The sequence below is a fragment of the Gopherus flavomarginatus genome, chromosome 6 (genome assembly GCF_025201925.1).
Source record: "Gopherus flavomarginatus isolate rGopFla2 chromosome 6, rGopFla2.mat.asm, whole genome shotgun sequence".
Classification (NCBI taxonomy): domain Eukaryota; kingdom Metazoa; phylum Chordata; order Testudines; family Testudinidae; genus Gopherus; species Gopherus flavomarginatus.
Window position 1 is genome coordinate 47,435,350 of NC_066622.1, and position 20,901 is coordinate 47,456,250.

The following is a 20,901-nucleotide window of genomic DNA, read 5'->3' on the forward strand; positions in this document are numbered from 1 at the left end:
CGTTTTTTTATTATGGCTGAGAACAGCCAAGCTCGCTTCAGGGACAACCAGGTCCTGGATGCAAACGGGCCAGTTTATTGAGCCACCTCCCTCTGTAAGGCTCCCTGCCCACTCCTGCACACCATACACAAAGGAGCCATTCATGCTTCCCTTTGACATCAGAGTGAGCGCAGAGGGGAGGGGAGAGATTAACGAACTGGAGGTGGATTTGGCAAAGTCCTGGTTTCACAGTCCTTCTCCGCTTCCCTCTCCTCTATCCAGGAGGATTTTCAGAGGCTGAGTGCCCTGAGAAGGGGGTGTGTGTGTATCAGTTACACAGCTGGGGATGAAGGGCTTAATGGTCTGTTTATACAGAATTATTACTGTGGGGGACAGCACTGTTAAACAAGAAGGAACCATCTTTAAGGAGCTGCTGATGCCTGGAGAACGCTGAAACTCTCCTCTTTGGAGGCACTTCTGCTGGGAAAGCTGATATTTTCACTCCCATTCTTCTCTCTTCATTGCCCAGAAACGGGATCTTTGTCTCTTTAGGGTTAACCTGCTCCTGCTGCTTATTCCCCAAGGCCAATGTTATTATCGTAATGTTTCGGTCTTCACTGAGAAGTCTGAAGGAATGTCTAACATAGTGAATGCTTATGGGAAGGGGGTAGGTTTAGAAGATAAAATAAAAACAGAACAAGTTAAAAATCACTTAGAAAAGTTGATGCCTGCAAGTCACCAGAGCCTGATGAAATGCATCCTAGAATACTGAAGGAGTTAATAGAGGAGGTATCTGAGCCTCTAGCTATTATCTTTGGAAAGTCATGGGAGACGGGAGAGATTCCAGAAGACTGGAAAAGGGCAAATATAGTGCCCATCTGTAAAAAGGGAAATAAAAACAACCCAGGAAACTACAGACCAGTTAGTTTAACTTCTGTGCCAGGAAAGATAATGGAGCAAGTAATTAAGGAAATCATCTGCAAACACTTGGAAGGTGGTAAGGTGACAGGGAATAACCAGCATGGATTTGTAAAGAACAAATCGTGTCAAACCAATCTGATAACTTTCTTTGATAGGATAACGAGTCGTGGATAAGGGAGAAGCGGTGGATGTGGTATACCTAGACTTTAGTAAGGCATTTGATACCCTTATCGATAAACTAGGCAAATACAATTTAGATGGGGATACTATAAGGTGTGTGCATAACTGGCTGGATAACCGTACTCAGAGAGTAGTTATTAATGGTTCCCAATCCTGTTGGAAAGGTATAACAAGTGGGGTTCCGCAGGGGTCTGTTTTGGGACCGGCTCTGTTCAACATCTTCATCAACGACTTAGATGTTGGCATAGAAAGTACGCTTATTAAGTTTGCGGACGATACCAAGCTGGGAGGGATTGCAACTGCTTTGGAGGACAGGGTCAAAATTCAAAATGATCTGGACAAATTGGAGAAATGGTCTGAGGTAAACAGGATGAAGTTCAATAAAGACAAATGCAAAGTGCTCCACTTAGGAAGGAACAATCAGTTTCACACATACAGAATGCGAAGAGACTGTCTAGGAAGGAGTATGGCAGAAAGAGATCTAGGGGTCATAGTGGACCACAAGCTAAAGATGAGTCAACAGTGTGATACTGTTGCAAAAAAAGCAAACGTGATTCTGGGATGCATTAACAGGTGTGTTGTAAACAAGACACGAGAAGTCATTCTTCCACTCTACTCTGCGCTGGTTAGGCTTCAACTGGAGTATTGTGTCCAGTTCTGGGCACCGCATTTCAAGAAAGATGTGGAGAAATTGGAGAGGGTCCAGAGAAGAGCAACAAGAATGATTAAAGGTCTTGAGAACATGACCTACGAAGGAAGTCTGAAAGAATTGGGTTTGTTTAGTTTGGAAAAGAGAAGACTGAGAGTGGACATGATAGCAGTTTTCAGGTATCTAAAAGGGTGTCATCAGGAGGAGGGAGAAAACTTGTTCACCTTAGCCTCTAATGATAGAACAAGAAGCAATGGGTGTAAACTGCAGCAAGGGAGATTTAGGTTGAACATTAGGAAAAAGTTCCTAACTGTCAGGGTAGTTAAACACTGGAATAAATTGCCTAGGGAGGTTGTGGAGTCTCCATCTCTGGAGATATTTAAGAGTAGGTTAGATAAATGTCTATCAGGGATGGTCTAAACAGTATTTGGTCCTGCCATGAAGGCAGGGGACTGGACTCGATGACCTCTCGAGGTCCCTTCCAGTCCTAGAGTCTATGAATCTGTGAATCTATGAATCCATTGCTGGTGACAACACACCTTGTTGCTGTAGAGACGTCACAGCTGGAGGTTGCTTCAGTTGCTCAATGAGCTTCTGAGGAGCAAAGCTCACATAGGTTAGAGATGAAGAAATCCTGTCTTATGGCCTCCGCTGGTGGAGTCATGTGATTAGAGGCTCTCATTTTAAAATTAAGGTACGCTCCTAGCCTCCAGTTATGGAGAGAAGCTTGCAAATGCCAACCTTAAATGCTCAGACACCAGAAGGCAAATGAAAAGTCCCATTGCTTCATTCTAGGTAAAATTCACCCCTATGCTGATTGTCTAAACAATGCATATGCATCTCTTTAATTCCCAAAAGAGGTATAACTGATGCCTAGGCCTCAGGGGGAATTTCACCCTCAGTGGACAGGCTGGATGCTATGCAGAGAAGGAGGCAGGGCATAAAGTGAATGAGGCAGAGTCCTGTGGCTTTTGGCCTTATCTTTGTACTTGCTGTTGCCACAGGATAAACATGGAGCAAATCTGAAATTACTTTAACGTGAACATATATGGGCCTTCAGGGGCTATGCTGGGTGACTCAGGGTTATGTAGTGAATGCGCCAGTCAATAGCTGCTTCATTCACTACACTGTGCAACCTGTGTAGTGAATGCGGCAGGAGCCCTGGGGGAAAAATAGCATGAGGTTGTGTAGTTGAAGACTTTATTGTAATGCTTACATACAAAGGGACAAAGCTAAGGTTGCATATAGACAACCTGAATTCTGGTATTTCTTGACTTTTTGCATGATTCACTTTGCAACTTTAATGTTCTTTTAAAGCAGCTGCCGCATGGAATTTAGATTGGACTGGATAGCAGCAGAGGTCAGATTAGCTTTAGTCCTTGTATAGAACTAGCGCTGGCTACGTGAGAAGAGAAAAATCAAGCAGAGACTTGGGTGCAGCTGGGTCTCAGGTTAACAGGAACCTTTAATTGATGCCTTTAGGCGTGGTATTAAGAGAAAGAATTGGGGATTTGCTGAACAGGTGTAAGTTGGCTGAAGGCCTCCAGAGAACTGACGTGCTACTGCCACTGCCAATGGCTGTAAGTCCCCCAGGAAAATCCTCTACTGATAACGTGGTTCTCAGTCTTGGATCCTTTCCAACTCCCCTGTCAGCTGGTGGTGAACTAGTGTGAATGGGACTGAGTCTTTGTCAGCGTAGTCACAGAGAATGTGGGGGAGCCTGGATGGGCTCTTCTGAACCTCTCTCTACTCCAGTTGTTCCAAAGTCCTGCGTGGGAACTCGGGGAGGCCTTTTGCTCAGCATTTTGATTTCAGAGACTCTTAATGTGAAGTTCTTCCCCAGACGGAACAGCCCTGACAGCCCCCTTCCCAAGCTGCTGGTGCAGGAAGGTGGCCTGTCGCTGCTCCTGTGTGTCCTGAGCTGACCGGGAATAACAGAATCAAGGAGAGCGAGGCTGGAAACTAGCACCTCTGTCTCCTGAGCCCAGGGCCTGGTGCCAAGATACTGCTCTCTCAGTTTATCTAGTTGTAGATATACGCACGGCACCACAGCGGAGACAGGCCTCCAATAACAGTCTTCCTGCCCCCGCTCCGAGCTGGAGAGTGCCAGCTGAGATTCTGTGAAGGTCACTCGGCGTCACAATCTGCACCCCTTTCTTCACCCCCGCTCCCTTTGGGAGCAGGTGTGCCGCTGTAACACAAATACTCTTCAGCTGCCAGGACCTGTCCCTGACAAGAAAACTCCAGGGAACAGGACATGGTCTGCCGCAGGCAGTATCAGTGTGGCATAGTGGTGATGCCAACTCAGCTTTCCATTGACGTGCTACATATCAGTCTTGCCTTGCTTTCTCTGACTCCTCTACTCAACCTCTTCCCCCTTCATTCTCCCAACTCCCCCCTCTGCTTCTTATCCATCGTTCCTTCCCACCCAGCCCCTTATCCCAGAGGATGGAGCGTACAGAGACTGTAAGCCACGTATTCACAGTGAGTCCGCCCGGTCTGTGTAACACCCCATCGTGCAAAACACAGCCTGTTCTCCTTCCTGTGTCCTGGAGGGAATAAGGACTAGCGGAGGACTGGAAAATCACCATCTGACTGTGGATTCCCTCAGGGGTGCTGCCAGCTTGCTGTAAAGCCACTGGGCCAAAGGAGCAGAACAAGAAGCAGGGCAGGGTTAAGAGAAGACCTTCAAGTCTCCCGGGAGCACCCCTGCTCTATTCGTTCTGTGCTTCAGGTTCCAGCGTAGGTTCTTGAGGACAGCTGGGGTTGTCAAGTAGCACCTTGTGCCCACGGCGTTCTGAATGCCCTCTAGCCGGCGTCCCGATTGCTGTACTGCTTGGTACAGGAAATGCCTGGTCGACTAGGATCCTTACTGGGAAGCTGGCTGGGTCTGACTTTGGTAAGTGGCTCGTTTGTGGCAAACCTCAAGTCTCTGTCTTTCCTTCCGCAGTCCGAATTCCTGGGTTGTTACAATACACCACAGGCTCCAGATGCCTAATCTCTAGGATGCTGGTTTCTTCACTCAGTATGCAAAAGGAATGTACTGGGGAGCCCATGCCAGGCAACACAGAGCAGAGCAGGGCCTTCTCCTGTCACTCCATCCCCCAGCTGCTCCAACACAGGGACAAGAACGCCCCATCAAGCCTGCGCTGAGCTCTAGTTGGGGACAGGAGCGTTCGCTTTTATTGCGCTGTAGTTTTGTGTGAGCGAGGATCTGTTCAGTGAATGTGTCTGAATATACACAGGGAGGTTATCTATCTAATCTGTCTTTAAATGGAGCCTTGGCATGTCTTATCCAATCCTCAACTTGTATGTTAGTTCCCTTGACTGGAACACGCATGATAGTGCCATGGCAACAGAAGATGCCATGTGTGTGTCTAAGGAGGTGGCAGATCCTGGAGAGTGAAATCCTGACCTGGAGGGCGAGGGACTGAGGAGTAAGGCGATTCCTCCTAGGAGGAGTCAGGGCTGGGAGCACATTCCTAGGGCATGCCAGTGCTCTGGGTCACTGGGGAACACTGCAAGGGGCAGGATTTATGGCCCTGGTAAGGTTAATATGTAAGTGTGCACAGGACAGATGCCCTGCATGTGTAGCTTTGAGTTGTGTGTGTAGGGTTGTGTGTGAATTGTATCTTCTCGCCTGATTTATGGGAGCAGTATGAGGCTGGCAGGAGTGGGCATGTGGGTTTATACCGAGTGGGCAATTCCTTTCTCCATTCCCCCCCACCCTGGGCAGCCCATTACCCCTTTCTCGGTGCATTGTTGTCTTCTCCCCCTCGCGATGGTCTCCACACACTCCTGGCCTGCAGAGTATCTTCCCAGCAGCCCCTGTGGTTGTCCTGTGCTCTGGGCTGTCTGCGGCAGGGAGTTTAATTGCTGACGCGCTGACAGACTCTTTATAGGACATTTATCTTCAGGGCTTTTATCAGCAGTAAATTTCCCTCCTGTCCTCACTCCTGCTTGACGGTGGCTCCATCCAGCTCCTCTCGCTAAGTGTGGTGAGCGCTCCCAGCTGCATCGAGGGCCTGGTGCTCTGGGCTGGGCGTGAAACTAACGAAGGGTCAACCCCATAGGGTCGGGAGAACCCCCAAGGGCAGGGCCTTGTGAGAAACTCTCAGGGCTGCAAACACAGGCTGGAATTTTGGGGTCGAGGCTCAGATCAGTTCTCACTTGATCCAACTCGGTTCGCCTATCCAAGTCAGGGACACCCTGGCAAGAGAAAGCATCTGGGGCTCTAGCTGCAGTGCAGCAATGGCCAATGGCAGCAGCATAAAGGGACCTTAAAATGGGCAGAAAAATGGGGTAGAGCTGGGGTGAGGGGTCTACACAGGCCTTCTCCCAGCCTCCAGCACAGGTGGCAAATTGGGGGCATGCCAAGAGTATGGCCCGAATGCATTACACTACAGCTGTTCTCTACTGTTTAGGGCACACAGTGGGCCGGGGGAAACAGAGGGTAAGTTAGAGCAGCCCTGAGGCTGTCGTTCTTGGTTATAATGGAGCTTCCCAGGGAGTAAGTGAGCTAGGCATGATTGTGCTGGTTTTGCAGACATGTTAGAGATGAGGATCTGCGCTGGGTCCCCTCATCCTCGCCCTTCATGTGCTGTGACATAACCAGTAGATTCTCCTTGTTCTCTGCCTTCAGATCTTTTGGCTGCTAACCGCTCAAAGCTGTTCCTCGGCCACCGGGGGTTCCCAGACTTCCGCTCCCTGTATCTGGATGAATACCGCGACCGGCTCTTCATCGGGGGAAAAGATGCACTCTACTCTCTGTGGCTGGATCAGCCCGGCATGGACGCCAAGGAGGTAACACCTAATCTCTCTGCACCTGTGTGAGTGAGCAGGGTGGCGCTGTTCCACGCAGTGCACATAATGCACGTGACACAGGGCTGGGTTGGCATGGACGGGCCAGGTGTGGTGGCCAAAGGCTGGGCCAAGGATCGGGACTGAGATGTACTGGCAGAGCTGTGGGGAGGCTAGAACTGGAATCAGAGGGGGCGTACAGGTCAGGAACAGTGCCAGGGATCTTCCAGGAGCACTGGACCTCCAGCAGAGCTCATTAAAGAGGAGTCAGAAACATTACACCCAATGGAATTTAGGTGCACATATGGGAAGCCATGCAGCCTGCAGGGGGTCAGCCTGCAATGAACTGTCATCAGCAACATGGAAGGACAGGCCATGCGGCCACACTGCTGGCGATCAATGGAACACTTAGGACGAATCAGCCCATTTGACGACTGGGCCAAAGGTAAAACCAGTGCAGGCGAGGATGGAAAACAAGAAAGTGGGGACATTGGGGCAGGCAATTCTGAGATGCCATGGCAAAATCCTGGCCTCAGTGAAGCCAATAGAAGCTTTTCCCTTGACTTCAGTGGGCCCAGGATTGCACCCCACCAGTCTTTCAGTCTGTGCTGGAGGCACAGGAGGGTGGTGGCCGGTGGCCCCACTTTCTGCCTGGGTTTTGATGATATCCAGGGGGTCTCTTACCCACATGGACATCCCCTGCCTACTGTCACTGCTCCCATTGGTTTAGGTTGGGTCCAGTAGTGTTTAGGGCTGTGGTTTTCCAAAGCGCTTGGCCTTGGCCTAGCTTGGCTCCTGTCAGACTCCATGGTAAAATTCCCTGATGTCAATGTGAGCAGAGGTAGGTCGCTTTGGGAAACCCACCCTCAATGCACAGTGATGTGCCAGTTCTTCCCAGACTCTCCCTTTGCTGCCGAGTGCGTACCCGGCCTCCCACGCTGCAGATTTCCCTATGTTGGGAGGCCTTGAATTCCAGTCTCTGAAATTCCCCAGACTTTACAGCGTAGGCTCATTGCTTTTAATGCACGATGGATCCCTTTCCCACATGGCTCTGTGGCTGCTTCCCTTGATGCTCTGTCCCTACTGAGCTTTGACTGACGTGTTGGCTTAGATCTCCATATAGCCCACTGAGTGTAAGCTGGATCAAAAGGTCTCAGCTGTTCTCCCCAGGTTTCCCCGCAGAGGGGAACAGGGGGCTTGTGACATGACCCACCCCAGCCCCGTCTCCTCCCCGGAGCAGATCCTTGGACCATAACCACGATTTATGCCTCCCCCCTCTGTCTCCGAACCCCCTCTTGAAGACCTGCTAACAAGAGTGTGGTGAGGCCTGTCAGCCAGCGTCCTCTCCTCCGCATGGGGGGACTGGAGGAAGCCTCCCCATCAGTTAGCATATGAGTTCCCTTCCCCACTTCTGTAAGAAACGGAGTGAGAGGGAGGGTCCCCAAGGGAAGTTAGTGTAATTGGATCTCATTTCCTCCTCTTCCTGTAAGCCGGGGGCCTGACACACATTGAATTATGAGCCATAGGCGTCTGCCATTGGCAACCCAGCTACGTCCACTGTTTTCAACCATGTTATGAGAATAAATAAATAGCCGCTACCTTATCGCGGTGACTCCCCCGCAGCTAAGTGGGCTGAAGGTATTTTTGGACGGAAGCAGGATTGTTTTAACAGCCCAGGGGCCATGGTCTCTGCTAATAGACATAAAATAATGTCGTTAACTGAGACTCCTGCTCCCACCCTCCGTGTGCCCCACCGGGCTCTCACCTCATGAGTTCTGATCCGTCCCTCTCTCAACCAATGAGTAGATGAAGTCCTTATTTATTGCCTTGTGTATCTATATCTCCACTGTAGGGGGTCGTATTGCTCTCTCCTTTTCGTGTGTATGGCTCTGCACTTCTAGATCCAGGTCAGGCATGGAGGCTAATGTGACACAATGCAGAGAGACAGGCTGTTCCAGCCCTTTTCGAAGCCAGGAGTGCTGCCAGTTTCAGAAGAGAGACTATTCTCATGAGATTTCCAGCTCCCGTCTGCGGACCAAAGAGTTCTGGATGACTGGGGTAGTGGGTGGATAATCAGCTGAGCCTTTGGGTGTATGATCTGAATCAAACACTTCCCTAGGGACTGATGAGAGCTGGTGCCCAGTTGGGAAGTTTGGGTCCCAACTGGATCCACTTATGAACTGCCCTGGAGTCCAGGAAGGCTTGGTTTTGGGGGTTCTGTTACAGCCTGCTCTCAGGAGAGATCTGAACTGGGTACTTGAGGTCCAGGTTTGGGTCTGAACTTCTCTGCAGCAAACAAGGGGTCAAAACAACCCTGGCGTTCTGATCAATGCTGGCATACTCCTCTGTCTACAGAGTGCTGATGCAACCAGTTGGCTTGGTGACCGCTCTCGCTGTGGTGGAAAGTAACTCATCAGGCATAACTTAGTCAATTCTCCTCTGGCTCTTAGGGGCACAGAAGGAGGCAAACGTAAGGGCAGAACCCCCAGAACCTGACTTTTGGGATATGAGGGTGGGTAGTGCCATCCTCGTAGGTACAGACTGAGGTCTGTCAATGGAGCCATATGCTGGGGCAGGGAGATCAGTGAGTAAGCTTGGAGCAAATCCCTCCTTTGCTCCAGGGGAAGAAGACACATATGAGTAAGAGATGGAGCTTGTTGACGGGACAGTCTGATTGGAAGCCCAGGAGTGCATGGAGAAAGAGACCCACCAGTGCAGCACTTGCTAGTGTCATCTTCAGGCTGGTATCTGTTTGTGCTAAACACTGAGGATGGCGTGGAGGTTAAGGATAATCTAGGCATGACCCAATATCTAAACAAATACTTTGCCTCAGTCTTTAATAAGGCTAATGAGGAGCTTAGGGATAATGGAAGGATGACAAATGGGAATGAGGATATGGCGGTAGATATTACCACATCCGAAGTAGAAGCCAAACTCGAACAGCTTAATGGGACAAAATCGGAGGGCCCAGATATCTTCATCCAAGAATATTAAAGGAACTGGCACATGAAATTGCAGGCCCATTAGCAAGAATTTTTAATGAATCAGTAAACTCAGGGGTTGTACAGTACAACTGGTAAATTGCTAACATAGTTCCTATTTTTAAGAAAGGGAAAAAAGGTAATCTGAGCAACTATAGACCTGTTAGTTTGACATCTGTAGTATGTAAGGTCTTGGAAACATTTTTGAAGGAGAAAGTAGTTAAGGACATTGAGGTCAATGGTAATTGGGACAAAATACAACATGGTTTTACAAAAGGTAGATCGTGCCAAACCAACCCGATCTCCTTCTTTGAGAAGGTAACAGATTTTTTAGACAAAGGAAATGCAGTGAATCTAATTTACCTCGATTTCAGTAAGGCATTTGACATGATTCCACATGGGGAATTTTTAGTTAAATTGGAAATATGGCGATCAATATGAAAATTGAAAGGTGGATAAGGAACTGGTTAAAGGGGAGACTACAACGGGTCATACTGAAAGGTGAACTGTCAGGCTATAAGGAGATTACTAGTGGAGTTCCTCAGGGATCAGTTTTGGGACCAATCTTATTTAACCTTTTTATTACTGACATTGGCACCAAAAGCGGGAATGTGCTAATAAAGTTTGCGGATGACACAAAGCTGGGAGGTATTGCTAACACAGAGAAGGACCAGGATATCATACAGGAAGATCTGGATGACCTTGTAAACTGGAGTAATAGTAATAGGATGAAATTTAATAGTGAAAAGTGCAAGGTCATGCATTTAGGGATTAATAACAAGAATTTTAGTTATAAATTGGGGACACATCAGTTGGAAGTAACAGAGGAGGAGAAGGACCTCAGAGTATTGGTTGATCACAGGATGACTATGAGCCGCCAATGTGATATGGCCGTTAAAAAAGCTAATGCAGTTTTAGGATGCATGAGGTGAGGTATTTCCAGCAAAGATAAGGAGGTGTTAGTACCGTTATATAAGGCACTGGTGAGACCTCATCTGGAATACTGTGTGCAGTTCTGGTCTCCCATGTTTAAGAAGGATGAATTCAAACTGGAACAGGTTCAGAGACGGGCTACTAGGATGATCCAAGGAATGGAAAACCTGTCTTATGAAAGGAGACTCAAAGAGCTTGGCTTGTTTAGCCTAACCAAAAGAAGGCTGAGGGGGGATTTGATTGTTCTTTATAAATATATCAGAGGGATTAATATCAGGGAGAGAGAGGAATTATTTAAGCTTAGTACCAATGTGGACACAAGAACAAACGGATATAAACTGGGTACTAGGAAGTTTAGACTTGAAATTAGACGAAGGTTTCTAACCATTAGAGGAGTGAAGTTCTGGAACAGCCTTCCAAGGGGAGTAGTGGGGGCAAAAGACATATCTGGCTTTAAGACTAAGCTTGATAGGTTTGTGGAGGGGATGGTATGATGGGATAGCCTAATTTTGGCAATTAATTTAGCAATTGATCGTTGATTAACAGTAGGTAAGTATGCCCAGTGGTCTGTGATGGGATGTTAGATCGGTTGGGATCTGAGTTACTACAGAGAATACTTTCCTGGGTGCTGGCTGGTGAGTCTTGCCCACATGCTCAGGGTTTAATTGATCGCCATATTTGGGGTTGGGAAGGAATTTTCCTCCAGGGCAGATTGGCAGAGGCCCTGGAGGTTTTTCGCCCTCCTCTGCAGCATGGGGCAAGGGTCACTTGCTGGAGGATTCTCTGCAGGTTGAGGTCTTCAAACCACAATTTGAGGACTTCAGTAACTCAGACATAGGTTAGGGGTTTGTTACAGGAGTGGGTGGGTGAGATTCTGTGGCCTGCATTGTGCAGGAGGTCAGACTAGATGATCATAATGGTCCCTACTGACCTTAAAGTCTATGAGTCTATGAGAGTCTGGCATTGCCAGGCCCTTGTCCAGAGGCTAAGCATATGCCTGGTCCACAGAATGCCTGGTCATTGCTGATCAAGGTATCAGGATCCTCCAGATCCTTCCAAACCTGGTCTCCTCCAAACCAGTGCCAGGGAACGACACTGCAGTCAGGCAGCAGGGAAGGAGAGGCAACACTTTGCATTTCAGTGGCTCAGATAGGCAGTTTGAAGGGGAGAAGTTGATGGCAGCAATGCAATCGCAGGGAGAAACCCCACCCTTGCCAGGTGCCGTGCATGTACCTGCAGGGAGATCTGGGCGTCTGGATTCCCTGCTAGGCTGGGCTAACTCCCCTCTACTATGCTCGAGCTCATCTATCACATAGAATTACATGGCAGGTCATCAGCCCAGTCTGGACACCCCTGTCCACTCCTGAGGGCTGCATCGGAATCCCTGAGCCCACAGGAAACGGCAGGGTGGGGAGGGAAGATGGCTCAGACTAGAGACCGCAGAGCGATCCAGGCCAATAGCCCCACATTGAAAGGTGTTGTGTCTTGGCCTGGTAACTGGGCCCTCATTCCCACTTCCCCCTCGGGCATGTGGGGTTCTCCTAATCCAACAGCTCTCCTTGCCTCTCCTATAGCAGGGCTGTTAGCATAGGGGATTCTGCCTGAGGACAGTGACCACAGCAGCTTGGAAACCCTGTCAGGCCATGCTGGAGCGGCCCCCACAGCCATGTCTTGGTGACTGTGTGCAGCAGAGAAGGGAAATTCAGTGTCTCTGTAATGACACAGAGAAAAGGTCAAGGGCTGCCCTCTATCTGAGCAGTGGAGGGCCCACGAGGGTGCCAGCAGGCCTGGCAGGGGGAAGATGTCTGCCTCATCCATCAGGCACCCACCTCATCACACACACGTGCTCTCTCTCTGGCTCACCAATACACACACAGACCCTGCAAAGAAAGACACGCCCCCCTGGGCCCACGCTGACACACTCCCACCACGCACAAAGCCTCCATTCAGATGTGGCCAGCCCTTTGCTACAAACACAGGGTTCTGATGCAAACACACAGGCAGAGCAGACGTGGGATTCATACGGTCACGCCTCACCTCACGATGCTCCTGCTTCACACCTGGGCCTCGCTCACCCGCACACTGCAAACTTATATGTCAGACACACACACGGACACTTTTCCGAGGCTCAGACAGGCCCTTTCTGGGGTGGCAGTATGGCACAGCGGTTAGCAGTAGGACTGGGGAGCTAGGACTCCTGGGTTCTGTGCCTGACTTGCTGTGGGGCTTTTGGCACATATGTAAAACAGGGGCAGCGGTGCCTTACTTTGGATAAGAAACTCAGTGTAAATGGAGAGCGCTGTTATTACAGCACTGAATTGTGCTACTGAAGCTCCAAACTAGGCTAGTATTCCAGGTGGTTTAATTATCCCTTAGCGCTCTTTGGGCAGGGCACTAAACTGGGCCTTAAAAACCTGGCTCTGTTCCCAGCTCTGCCACTGTTCTGCTGGGGGACCTGGGACAAGTCACAGCCCTGCCTCATGCCTCAGTTTCCCCACATGTAGACTGGGGAGTAATGAAACTGACTCATCTTTGTAAATCAGTCTTTCCATCTTTTGAGCCCAAGAGATGAAACACATCATGTAAGAGGCTTTCTAAGCAACTTAGCCCTCTTGGGTTCAGCTGGTGTCTTTGCCAGCTGTAATTTTGGCTTTATTTGGACAAATAGAAAAAGATAAACTGTGCTGTATGTCTCTAACTCTAGAGCTGTGGCTGTGAGGGGGCGAGACCACCCCCGGGAACAATGGAAAGATCAGCAGGGACTCTTATCTAAAAAAATGAATATGTTTCTCATTTATCCCGATTCCTCTGCCAAGCAGCATCAGTGAGGTCACTGCAAGACAAGCTTTCAAAGCCCTTGGTGGCTAGGATAACTATCTGCTAGGGTTACAGACAAAGTGTAGAAGGGTGATTCTAGTTACGCCAGTGTAAATCTGGGATCCTTCCATTAAAGCCAGGCTTACACTTGTGGAAGTGAAAGTAAATTCTGATCAAAAATTGAGGCTAACAGCCCAAAGTTAGAATAGCAGTGGGGGCAGCAGGTCAGGATTGGGGTGCACTGGGGAGGGAACCCTACCCACCCACTGCCTGCTCTATTAATCCTTAATGTTTATGAGCAGTGAGACTCTTCCATCGGCCATCAGGGCAGATTAAGCTGTGCAGAGCTTTTATTTCCTAATACGCTGCTCCAATCCAGAAATCAGAGCCATCTGGAGGAGGCCAAATGTCCTGGGGTCCAAACATCCCTGATTCTTTTAGGGTAACCACTCGGCAGAAGTGGATTCCCAAGGGGTGCTGCCCCCAAGATCTTCCCATCATCCCAGTTCCCTCAGTCCCCCCCTTGCTTGTGTCCCCAGAGTGACTTGGCCTCAGGTTCCTGTCTTCTGTTTCAGATTTACTGGCCACCTCTCCCTGGGCAGAAGGAGGAGTGTTTTCAGAAGGGGAAGGACCCAATGGTAAGTCACCCTGTTCCTCCTAAAATCTCCTGATGAGGTCGCTCTGGATTTCACCTCAACTGCACTGCCTTATTTTTCCACGCACTTCTAGCTGTCAAAGAAGGCAATAAAGGGGTTGTTTATGTCTCTCGGCTCCCTTCTCCCATAACACTCCCTTCCGTACCCAGGGATGGAGCTGTCCTGTTCTGGGCTCTTTTCCTGCATCCTGGACTTCCCAGCTGTCAAGGCCTATATGCTGAGTGAGCCCCAGCAGATCTCAGCTTCTGCTTGGCCCCTTCAACTCCGCCTGGTCACTAAACAATGATCGGACTGCCCTAGCAGGATTCACCTCACCCCTTGTGTGTTACAGCCCTTCTCATCCTTCCTGAGCGGCTGCGACTTCTGGGGCGGAGTCCCTCTGTTATGTGTCTGACTGCAGACTATAACAAGCAGTTGACAACTAGGCCTTGTCCTGGGTTTGTGCAGTTGAAGAGGTGGTGTTTGTTTCTGTATTCGAGGGTGTGGTTCCCCTTCCCATTGGTAGGGGACACATCTGGGGGATAGTGCATAGAACCTGGATGGGGTAGTCACAGCTCACCGTGTGACCTCGGACAAGTCACTTTCCCTTTCTGTGCTCACATCTAGGTTCTTATATGGCCCCTCTCACTGTCACATCTGGGCTCTTCACCAACATGAATGGATTGATCCTCACAAAGCCCCTTTGAGGCAGGGAAAGATTATTATCCCCATGTTACAGATGGGGAAATGGAGGCACAGAGAGATTAAGTGACTAGCTCAGGGTCACACATGGAGCCAGGAACTGAACTCAGATCTCCTCAATCCCAGTCCGGGGCTTTAACTACAGAACTGGCAGCAGAACAGTTTGGAACTGTATACATGAAAAGCAGTTTGCTTAGTGAATGCAGAGCAGAAGCCAGTCTTTGGATGTGTCTACACTACAGTCGGGAGATCTGATTGCAGCCTATGTAGATATACCTGAGCTGGCTTTGAGCTTACCCATGCTGCAGTCACACTTCCTGAATACAGTGCAGGCACACCGTTTGAACTGTTAGCTTTCCACACCTTCCATACACGTGTGCAGACTGCAATATCCCATAGCATGAGCTGGGCCATTCTCAGCTGCAGGTAGTTTTGGTGTCTCCCCATCAGAACAGCTGTGCATGAGGTGGTGAGTGGTCTTGGCTGGAGAGATGGGGACAGGGTGTAGTACTGAACCAGCACAGGGAGCGGACTAAATCTTGATCCAAAGCTCACTGAGGTCAATAGGAGCCTTTCCATTGGCTTCAGTGGCCTTTGGCTCCTGGCCAGAAGGAGCAGTACGTGGTCCTTAGTGAGCAACAAGAAGCTAGTGGGCAAGGCTGAATTATTTGTTGGAGGGTGTTTGGCAGATTTCAGTTCCCTGATTCCCTGACTCTTTCCCCTGCTCCTTACAAATGGCTATTTTAAAACCACGATTTGAGACCATGGAGGGAGCGAGGGGGCAGGAGAACCCCTTGTTGATAGTCCATCCCAAAGTTAATTGCTCCCAGGAGTGGCTGTCACTCAATTCGGCCTCCACATGTTTATTTTGCAAGCTTTCACCAACGGATCCAGGCCCTGGGGCGCCCTTTCTCCGTTCCCCTAGCCCTTGCTATTTGAGAGACTTTTACTGAGGAAAAATAAACAGCAGAGAGGCTGAGAAACCAACAGTTGGACCACAAAGAGGGTGGCTCAGCATCTGTGTACTCAGCAGAACAGGGAGATTGGGGCTCCTGCCATCTTGGAATGAAGCATGTGGGAATGGCTGTTAGTTCTGACATTGGCTTCATGGAATTCACCAGCTCTAGCAGCTCCAGATAAGCCAGGCTCATCCAATCTGACTGCTGCTTGTACTGATGGAGTTAAAAAGACTTCCATCTTCCCAGTGATGATCATGCTGGGAGTGGGTGAGTCAAGTGTTTTGTGTTAAAAATATCAGCATTGCCTTGAATTTGTCCTTTGTGTGGGGTTAACTCTTTCCACTAGCTTCACAGGCAGGCACATCAAAGGCCTGCTGCTGTTCCCCTCTTGCGTTTGCCCAGGATTTACATATGTTTATCCATTTCCCCTGTATTCCCTACTCACCAATTCACAGTTCATGTTTTCTTTTCACTGCTGCAGTTTCCTTATGGTTTTGTTCTTCTTATGAGCTTCTGGCTGCTTTTCTCCCTGTTCGGCAGGGGTTCTGGGGCTGAAACAGAACCTGGTCTAGTCTGGGGTCTGCTGCTGGTAACAAGAAGATGTGAGGCTCAGAGAGGCTGGAGGGTCAGTTCTGAGAATCCCTCAGAGTTTCAGATCCATATCGAAATGATCTGAGGTCTCCTTTCTCTTTCCTGCACCAACCCCATCCTTCTCCCTCCAAAGGCTAATCCTTCAACCCTTTTGCCCTTGTTTTGATTAACCAATACCCTCCCCCCAGGAAGCATGCATTCCAACAGAGAGAGAGGCAACCACAACGGAACCCCAGAACTAATATGTTATAAAGATACAAGCTGGTTCAGATGAGATTGAAGGATTTCAGCCAAAGTGGCAGTCCTGTACGGGTTTGGGATGGGCTACTTTACTTACCCACATGTAATAGAAGGTTCTGATTGGTTCAGCTGGAGATTAGAACTGAGGTCTCAGCTGGTTCATGTGTTTTAGAAACTGGCCTGCCCATCTCCAGTTGATACACTGTGTAGGCTGTTTTCCTACTGAATAGTGTTCCCAAGCTATTGTCCAGTAGGTATATTGATTTCCAGGTTGTGTTTCTTCATGCTCACAGACGGAATGGGTTCAGATATAGGCGCATCTTTGTACAAGTTGTTGGATTGTGATACCTTTATTTCCCAAGTTAAAAAACAACTATAGGCTGATGTAAATCAGTGTATCTCTATTGAACTCGTCAGAGCCCTATGACCATTCCCTTCAGCTGAAGACTGATCAAAACCTCTTCCAGTAGGTTAGCGCAACAGCAATTGACCAATCAGAACAGGCTAAGGAATGGCAATCAGCCGTTGAGAATGAAGAGGATGTGTCGATACATGGTAACCAAGCAGTTAGAAATGCAGCAGGGGAATCCTGGTTCCAGTGATGTTAATGGGAGTTTTGCCAATGACTTTGATGTGGGTCAGGATTTCACCCGTAGAGTCCCATTCCCCTGGACTGCTATGCATCATTTTCTTGATGCTTGTTGATTTGTCTGTCCAGAGGTCTCTAAGCATTCTGAGGACAGAAAAATACAAGCAGGTGACTGTTGGGAGTTACTTACCAGCCACGTTAGGGTCTTTCTCTTCTGCCCATTGGGTAGCAAGGAAGAGAGGCCTCAGAAACAGTGAGAGCAGAACAAGCGACTTTTGTTCTAAATACTGCTGCTGTTGAGTTTCCATGCCTGCCTGATCATAGAATATCAGGGTTTGAAGGGACCTTAGGAAGTCATCTAGTCTAACCCCCTGCTCAAAGCAGGACTAATCCCTAGACAGATTTTTACCCCAGGTCCCTAAATGGCTCCCTCAAGGCTTGAACTCACAGCCTTTGGTTTAGCAGGCTAATGCGCAAACCACCAAGCTATCCCTCCTCACTAGTAGAGTCCTCTTGCCTGAGAGGAGCACGTTGCTCACTCCAGCGCAAGGCAAGCAGCTGCAGAGGGCCTCTCTCCAAACGCCGTAATTCAGCCGAAAGAAAACAGAAATTCATCACAGATGACAGGTTTAGATGGAGTCCTTAGAACGCCTTCTGCACCCGGCAAAGCACTCAGTGGCGCATGCCGCGGGGCTGAGTTGAGAGCTCCAGAGTCAGCCTGCTTTCGTTAAGTGAACATAAACAGCTGTAGGAAATGTCCCAGCCTTTAAGTCTGAGGGCCTCTATTTATCCACAAGGTGGTCAAACTTCCCCACAAGGCCCCTCAGCCTGAAGGGGGTCAGCTGCAGAGCTGGGAGAAGAGCCTTCATAGCCTGTTTGCCCCATGGCTCCTCTGTCAATTTTGATGGTGGCTCCTGTGAAGTGGACCCCTCCCTGCTAGGAACTAGACTAACCCCACCAACCCATTCCACACGGGTCGCCGAAAAGCCTTCAGATGGGAACAGTGATTTAGAGGTACAAAGGGTCCACAAGCTATTACCCAACCCATCTCCCAGGTTGAGAGGAACATAAACTGGTCTCCTATGATTGCTGAATAACCCAGAATCACAGGACCTGAATGCGTCGCACGGCACCACCTCCACCAAAGGGTGGAAAAGCTGAGGTTTCCAGCATGGGAGTCAGGTGTCCAGCTGTGCTCACAAACACGGGAAGGCAATGCAGCTCAATAGCTGGCATTTGTGATAGCCTGGCCCTAGCACTGGGTTTCAAAGCTTTACAAACCGTGGGGCTAAAGACCTGAAACTTCCAGGCTGGATTTGGCCCTGTATCAGTGTTCTGGTAGGAATCACTTGATTCACCATTGAAGCGACTGGCATCCATAGAATTTAAGGCTCGAAGCAGAGATACAGATGGAAACGGACTGTCAGCATTCTTCCAAATTGTATTCTGTTCCTCTAGCAATAAGGAAGTGTCTGTCTATTTCTCCAGGACATGCAGGTAGATTTTCTGTCTCTTAAACAAGGTTACTGGAGATAACCTCTTATTTCAGGAAAATATTTTGAATTTCTTTTAAGAAGAATAACCTTTAGTACCTGGCTTCCAGGAGCTAATTCGAACGGAAGCTGTTTTGTCACCACCCCAGCCCCGTTGTCCCAAGGAAATGACTCACCATGCATAAAACTGATGGCTGAAGGAAATATAATCCTATCCTATTCCTTTTCACTGTGCATCTGTGATGGTTGCTATCTTGGCTGACATACTAGGGATTGAACTGGGGACCTAAAAAGCATAAGCTGCTATAGGTTGAGCTAAAGAGCCCATGCCTTGTAGTTGCAGGCCATAACAGCTCACATCCTCTGGGGATTGGCAAAGATGGGGACTTGTAACATGCTCACCAGTGGGCTACCTGTCCTTCATATGTAAGGATCATAAATGTTTCAGGGCTGATCAGGCTGGGCTCGCAAACAGAGATACTGACAGGGCTGCCTCTCCTTTCACTTCCACCCAAATAATCTGGGACTGGACGCCAGAATAGCACTGATGAAGATGAGCAGAGAACCAGCCTCATTATGGCCTAACTCAGAAATCTGTGGGAGTGTTTGCACTGACTCCAGTGGGCTAGTTAACAAAGAGCACCGCTGAACATTTCAGCTCCAGAATGAGGGGTGCAGTATGCAAAGCTGGAGAAAAAGACTGGGGAGGATGACTGATCTTTGCTGTGTAAAGCAACACAGCTGGTTCCTCCTGAGCCACGCTGGATGGATAGAGTCTTGGAGCCCAGCAGAGGATGCTCAGACAATCTCTCTGTTCTCTCCGTGCTTATCAACCAGGAGATCGCTGCTCCGGAAAAGGGAGCAATTAATCCAGGGCAGTCTTGAAAGGCCGTTTATCATCCTGTCCACGTAAGTAGCCAGCCTCCCCTTTAAATGACTAATCCATCCATAAGACTGCTGTGCATGTCTGTTTGTCCGTCTCCTTCATTTCCTGCCATTGTTCCCCCATTCCCCTTGTCCAGAAAGCAGGAGGAAATGCTGTGCCGACAAAGTCGTGTATCTGCATCAGGTGGATGGCACTGGCCTTCGGTGGAGGATAAATAGTGCTTTTCAGGCAGTGGCCTGAGAATTTCCTCCCTGAGTTTTCAGATCATTCAGCGAGGACAGACAAGTGGATGGAGAGCAAGCTGGGAAACTTACCATGGTGCTTTTCAGACCATAGCAAAGGGCTTGGTCTGACCAAGTCAGAGCATGCTGCAGAGCCTGCTCTTATGGAGTAGGGCAAAGTCTGTTCCCCTCCTTTCATGCTTTTGGCTATTATGGTAGGCTCTGCATTATGCTCTAGTGTAACAGGGTTGCCTGCTCCTTTAAAGGCCAGGGGGCCTGCCAGCCCTGTTGGATCATCAGATCCAGCTGGGAAGGGGGTCAGGTGATCCCCATAAAAGGGCTGAGAAAACTATAGGAAGCCACTGGGTCCCTGTAGCCTGCTTGGCTTGGGAGTGTTTTGTTTGAAGAATAAAGGAAGATAGGGCTTGGGAGGCTCTGGGAGACTCAGGCTTTCCTGGGCTGGGGAGATAGGCCAGTAGCCTGCACCTGCCTACACAGGTCATCCGTCACAGTAAGTTCCATGTGCTGTGATGGAAAATGGTGTCCTGGGGTCATGTGCTGCAACCGTCCCAACAGAATGGGAAGTGTTGCAGGATGAGTTGCCCAGTCAGTGATCTCTGCATCACCCAGCTCCACAGCACCAGGTGGAGACCCATCCTTGTTCACTGCCCCTCCCCGGTAATGAAGCTAGGGAGCAATCCAGCATTACTCATGGTGGAAGGGGGGTGCTCAGGCTAAGAACCCAGGGGTGTCCTGAAGGGGTGTCCGCAGCAGGGGATAGTCATGGGATCCCTTACCAACAGAGCTGATTTTTGACGTGCAGGGACCAGATCTTCAGCCTGGCCAGCTTGGGACAGCTCCTGGACTTGTGCTGATTTACACCAGCTGAGCATTGGGTCCACAATCCTGGAGCCTGTACCACCGTCCCAGGGCGTACAGGCCCAGGAGCCAGGCTCTTACTCCTGGCTACCACTGATCAAGAATGCTGGATTTAGGCCTGTCTCCCTGGGCCTGCCAGGGAGAATGTACTGTCTGTAGCTCCGCTGGGCTAATACAGGAAGCCCCCGCACAAAGCAATATGAAGACCTCACTTCCTGGCCTGAGATACTACAATGGGCTGGGGGATGACATGAACTCTCTGTAGGGGAAGGAGTCACTTGGAGTGGAGTGGGGGGGAATGGGATATGTGCCAAGCAGCCAGGAAGGGGACGAGCGCCAATACAGGAACCTGCCTCTCCAAGCAATCACAGTGCAGTAGCATGGGGATCATGTGACCGCATGATGGGGCGCCTGGGGAAGGAATCATTTGACTTGAGGAGCTGGTG

General features: G+C 49.4%; 1 protein-coding gene across 3 annotated transcripts in view; it reads left to right on the forward strand.

The window, feature by feature from the left end:
* The window catches only part of SEMA3G (semaphorin 3G), a 121,329-nt gene that overhangs the window by 71,200 nt on the left and 29,228 nt on the right, over positions 1–20,901 (forward strand). For all 3 annotated transcript variants that reach the window (XM_050958651.1, XM_050958648.1, XM_050958650.1), the window contains exons 2-3: positions 6,372–6,532; positions 13,836–13,898. In XM_050958651.1, the coding sequence (XP_050814608.1) occupies positions 6,518–6,532; positions 13,836–13,898 (78 nt within the window). In that variant the 5' untranslated portion in view covers positions 6,372–6,517. The remainder of the gene's footprint in view (positions 1–6,371; positions 6,533–13,835; positions 13,899–20,901) is intronic.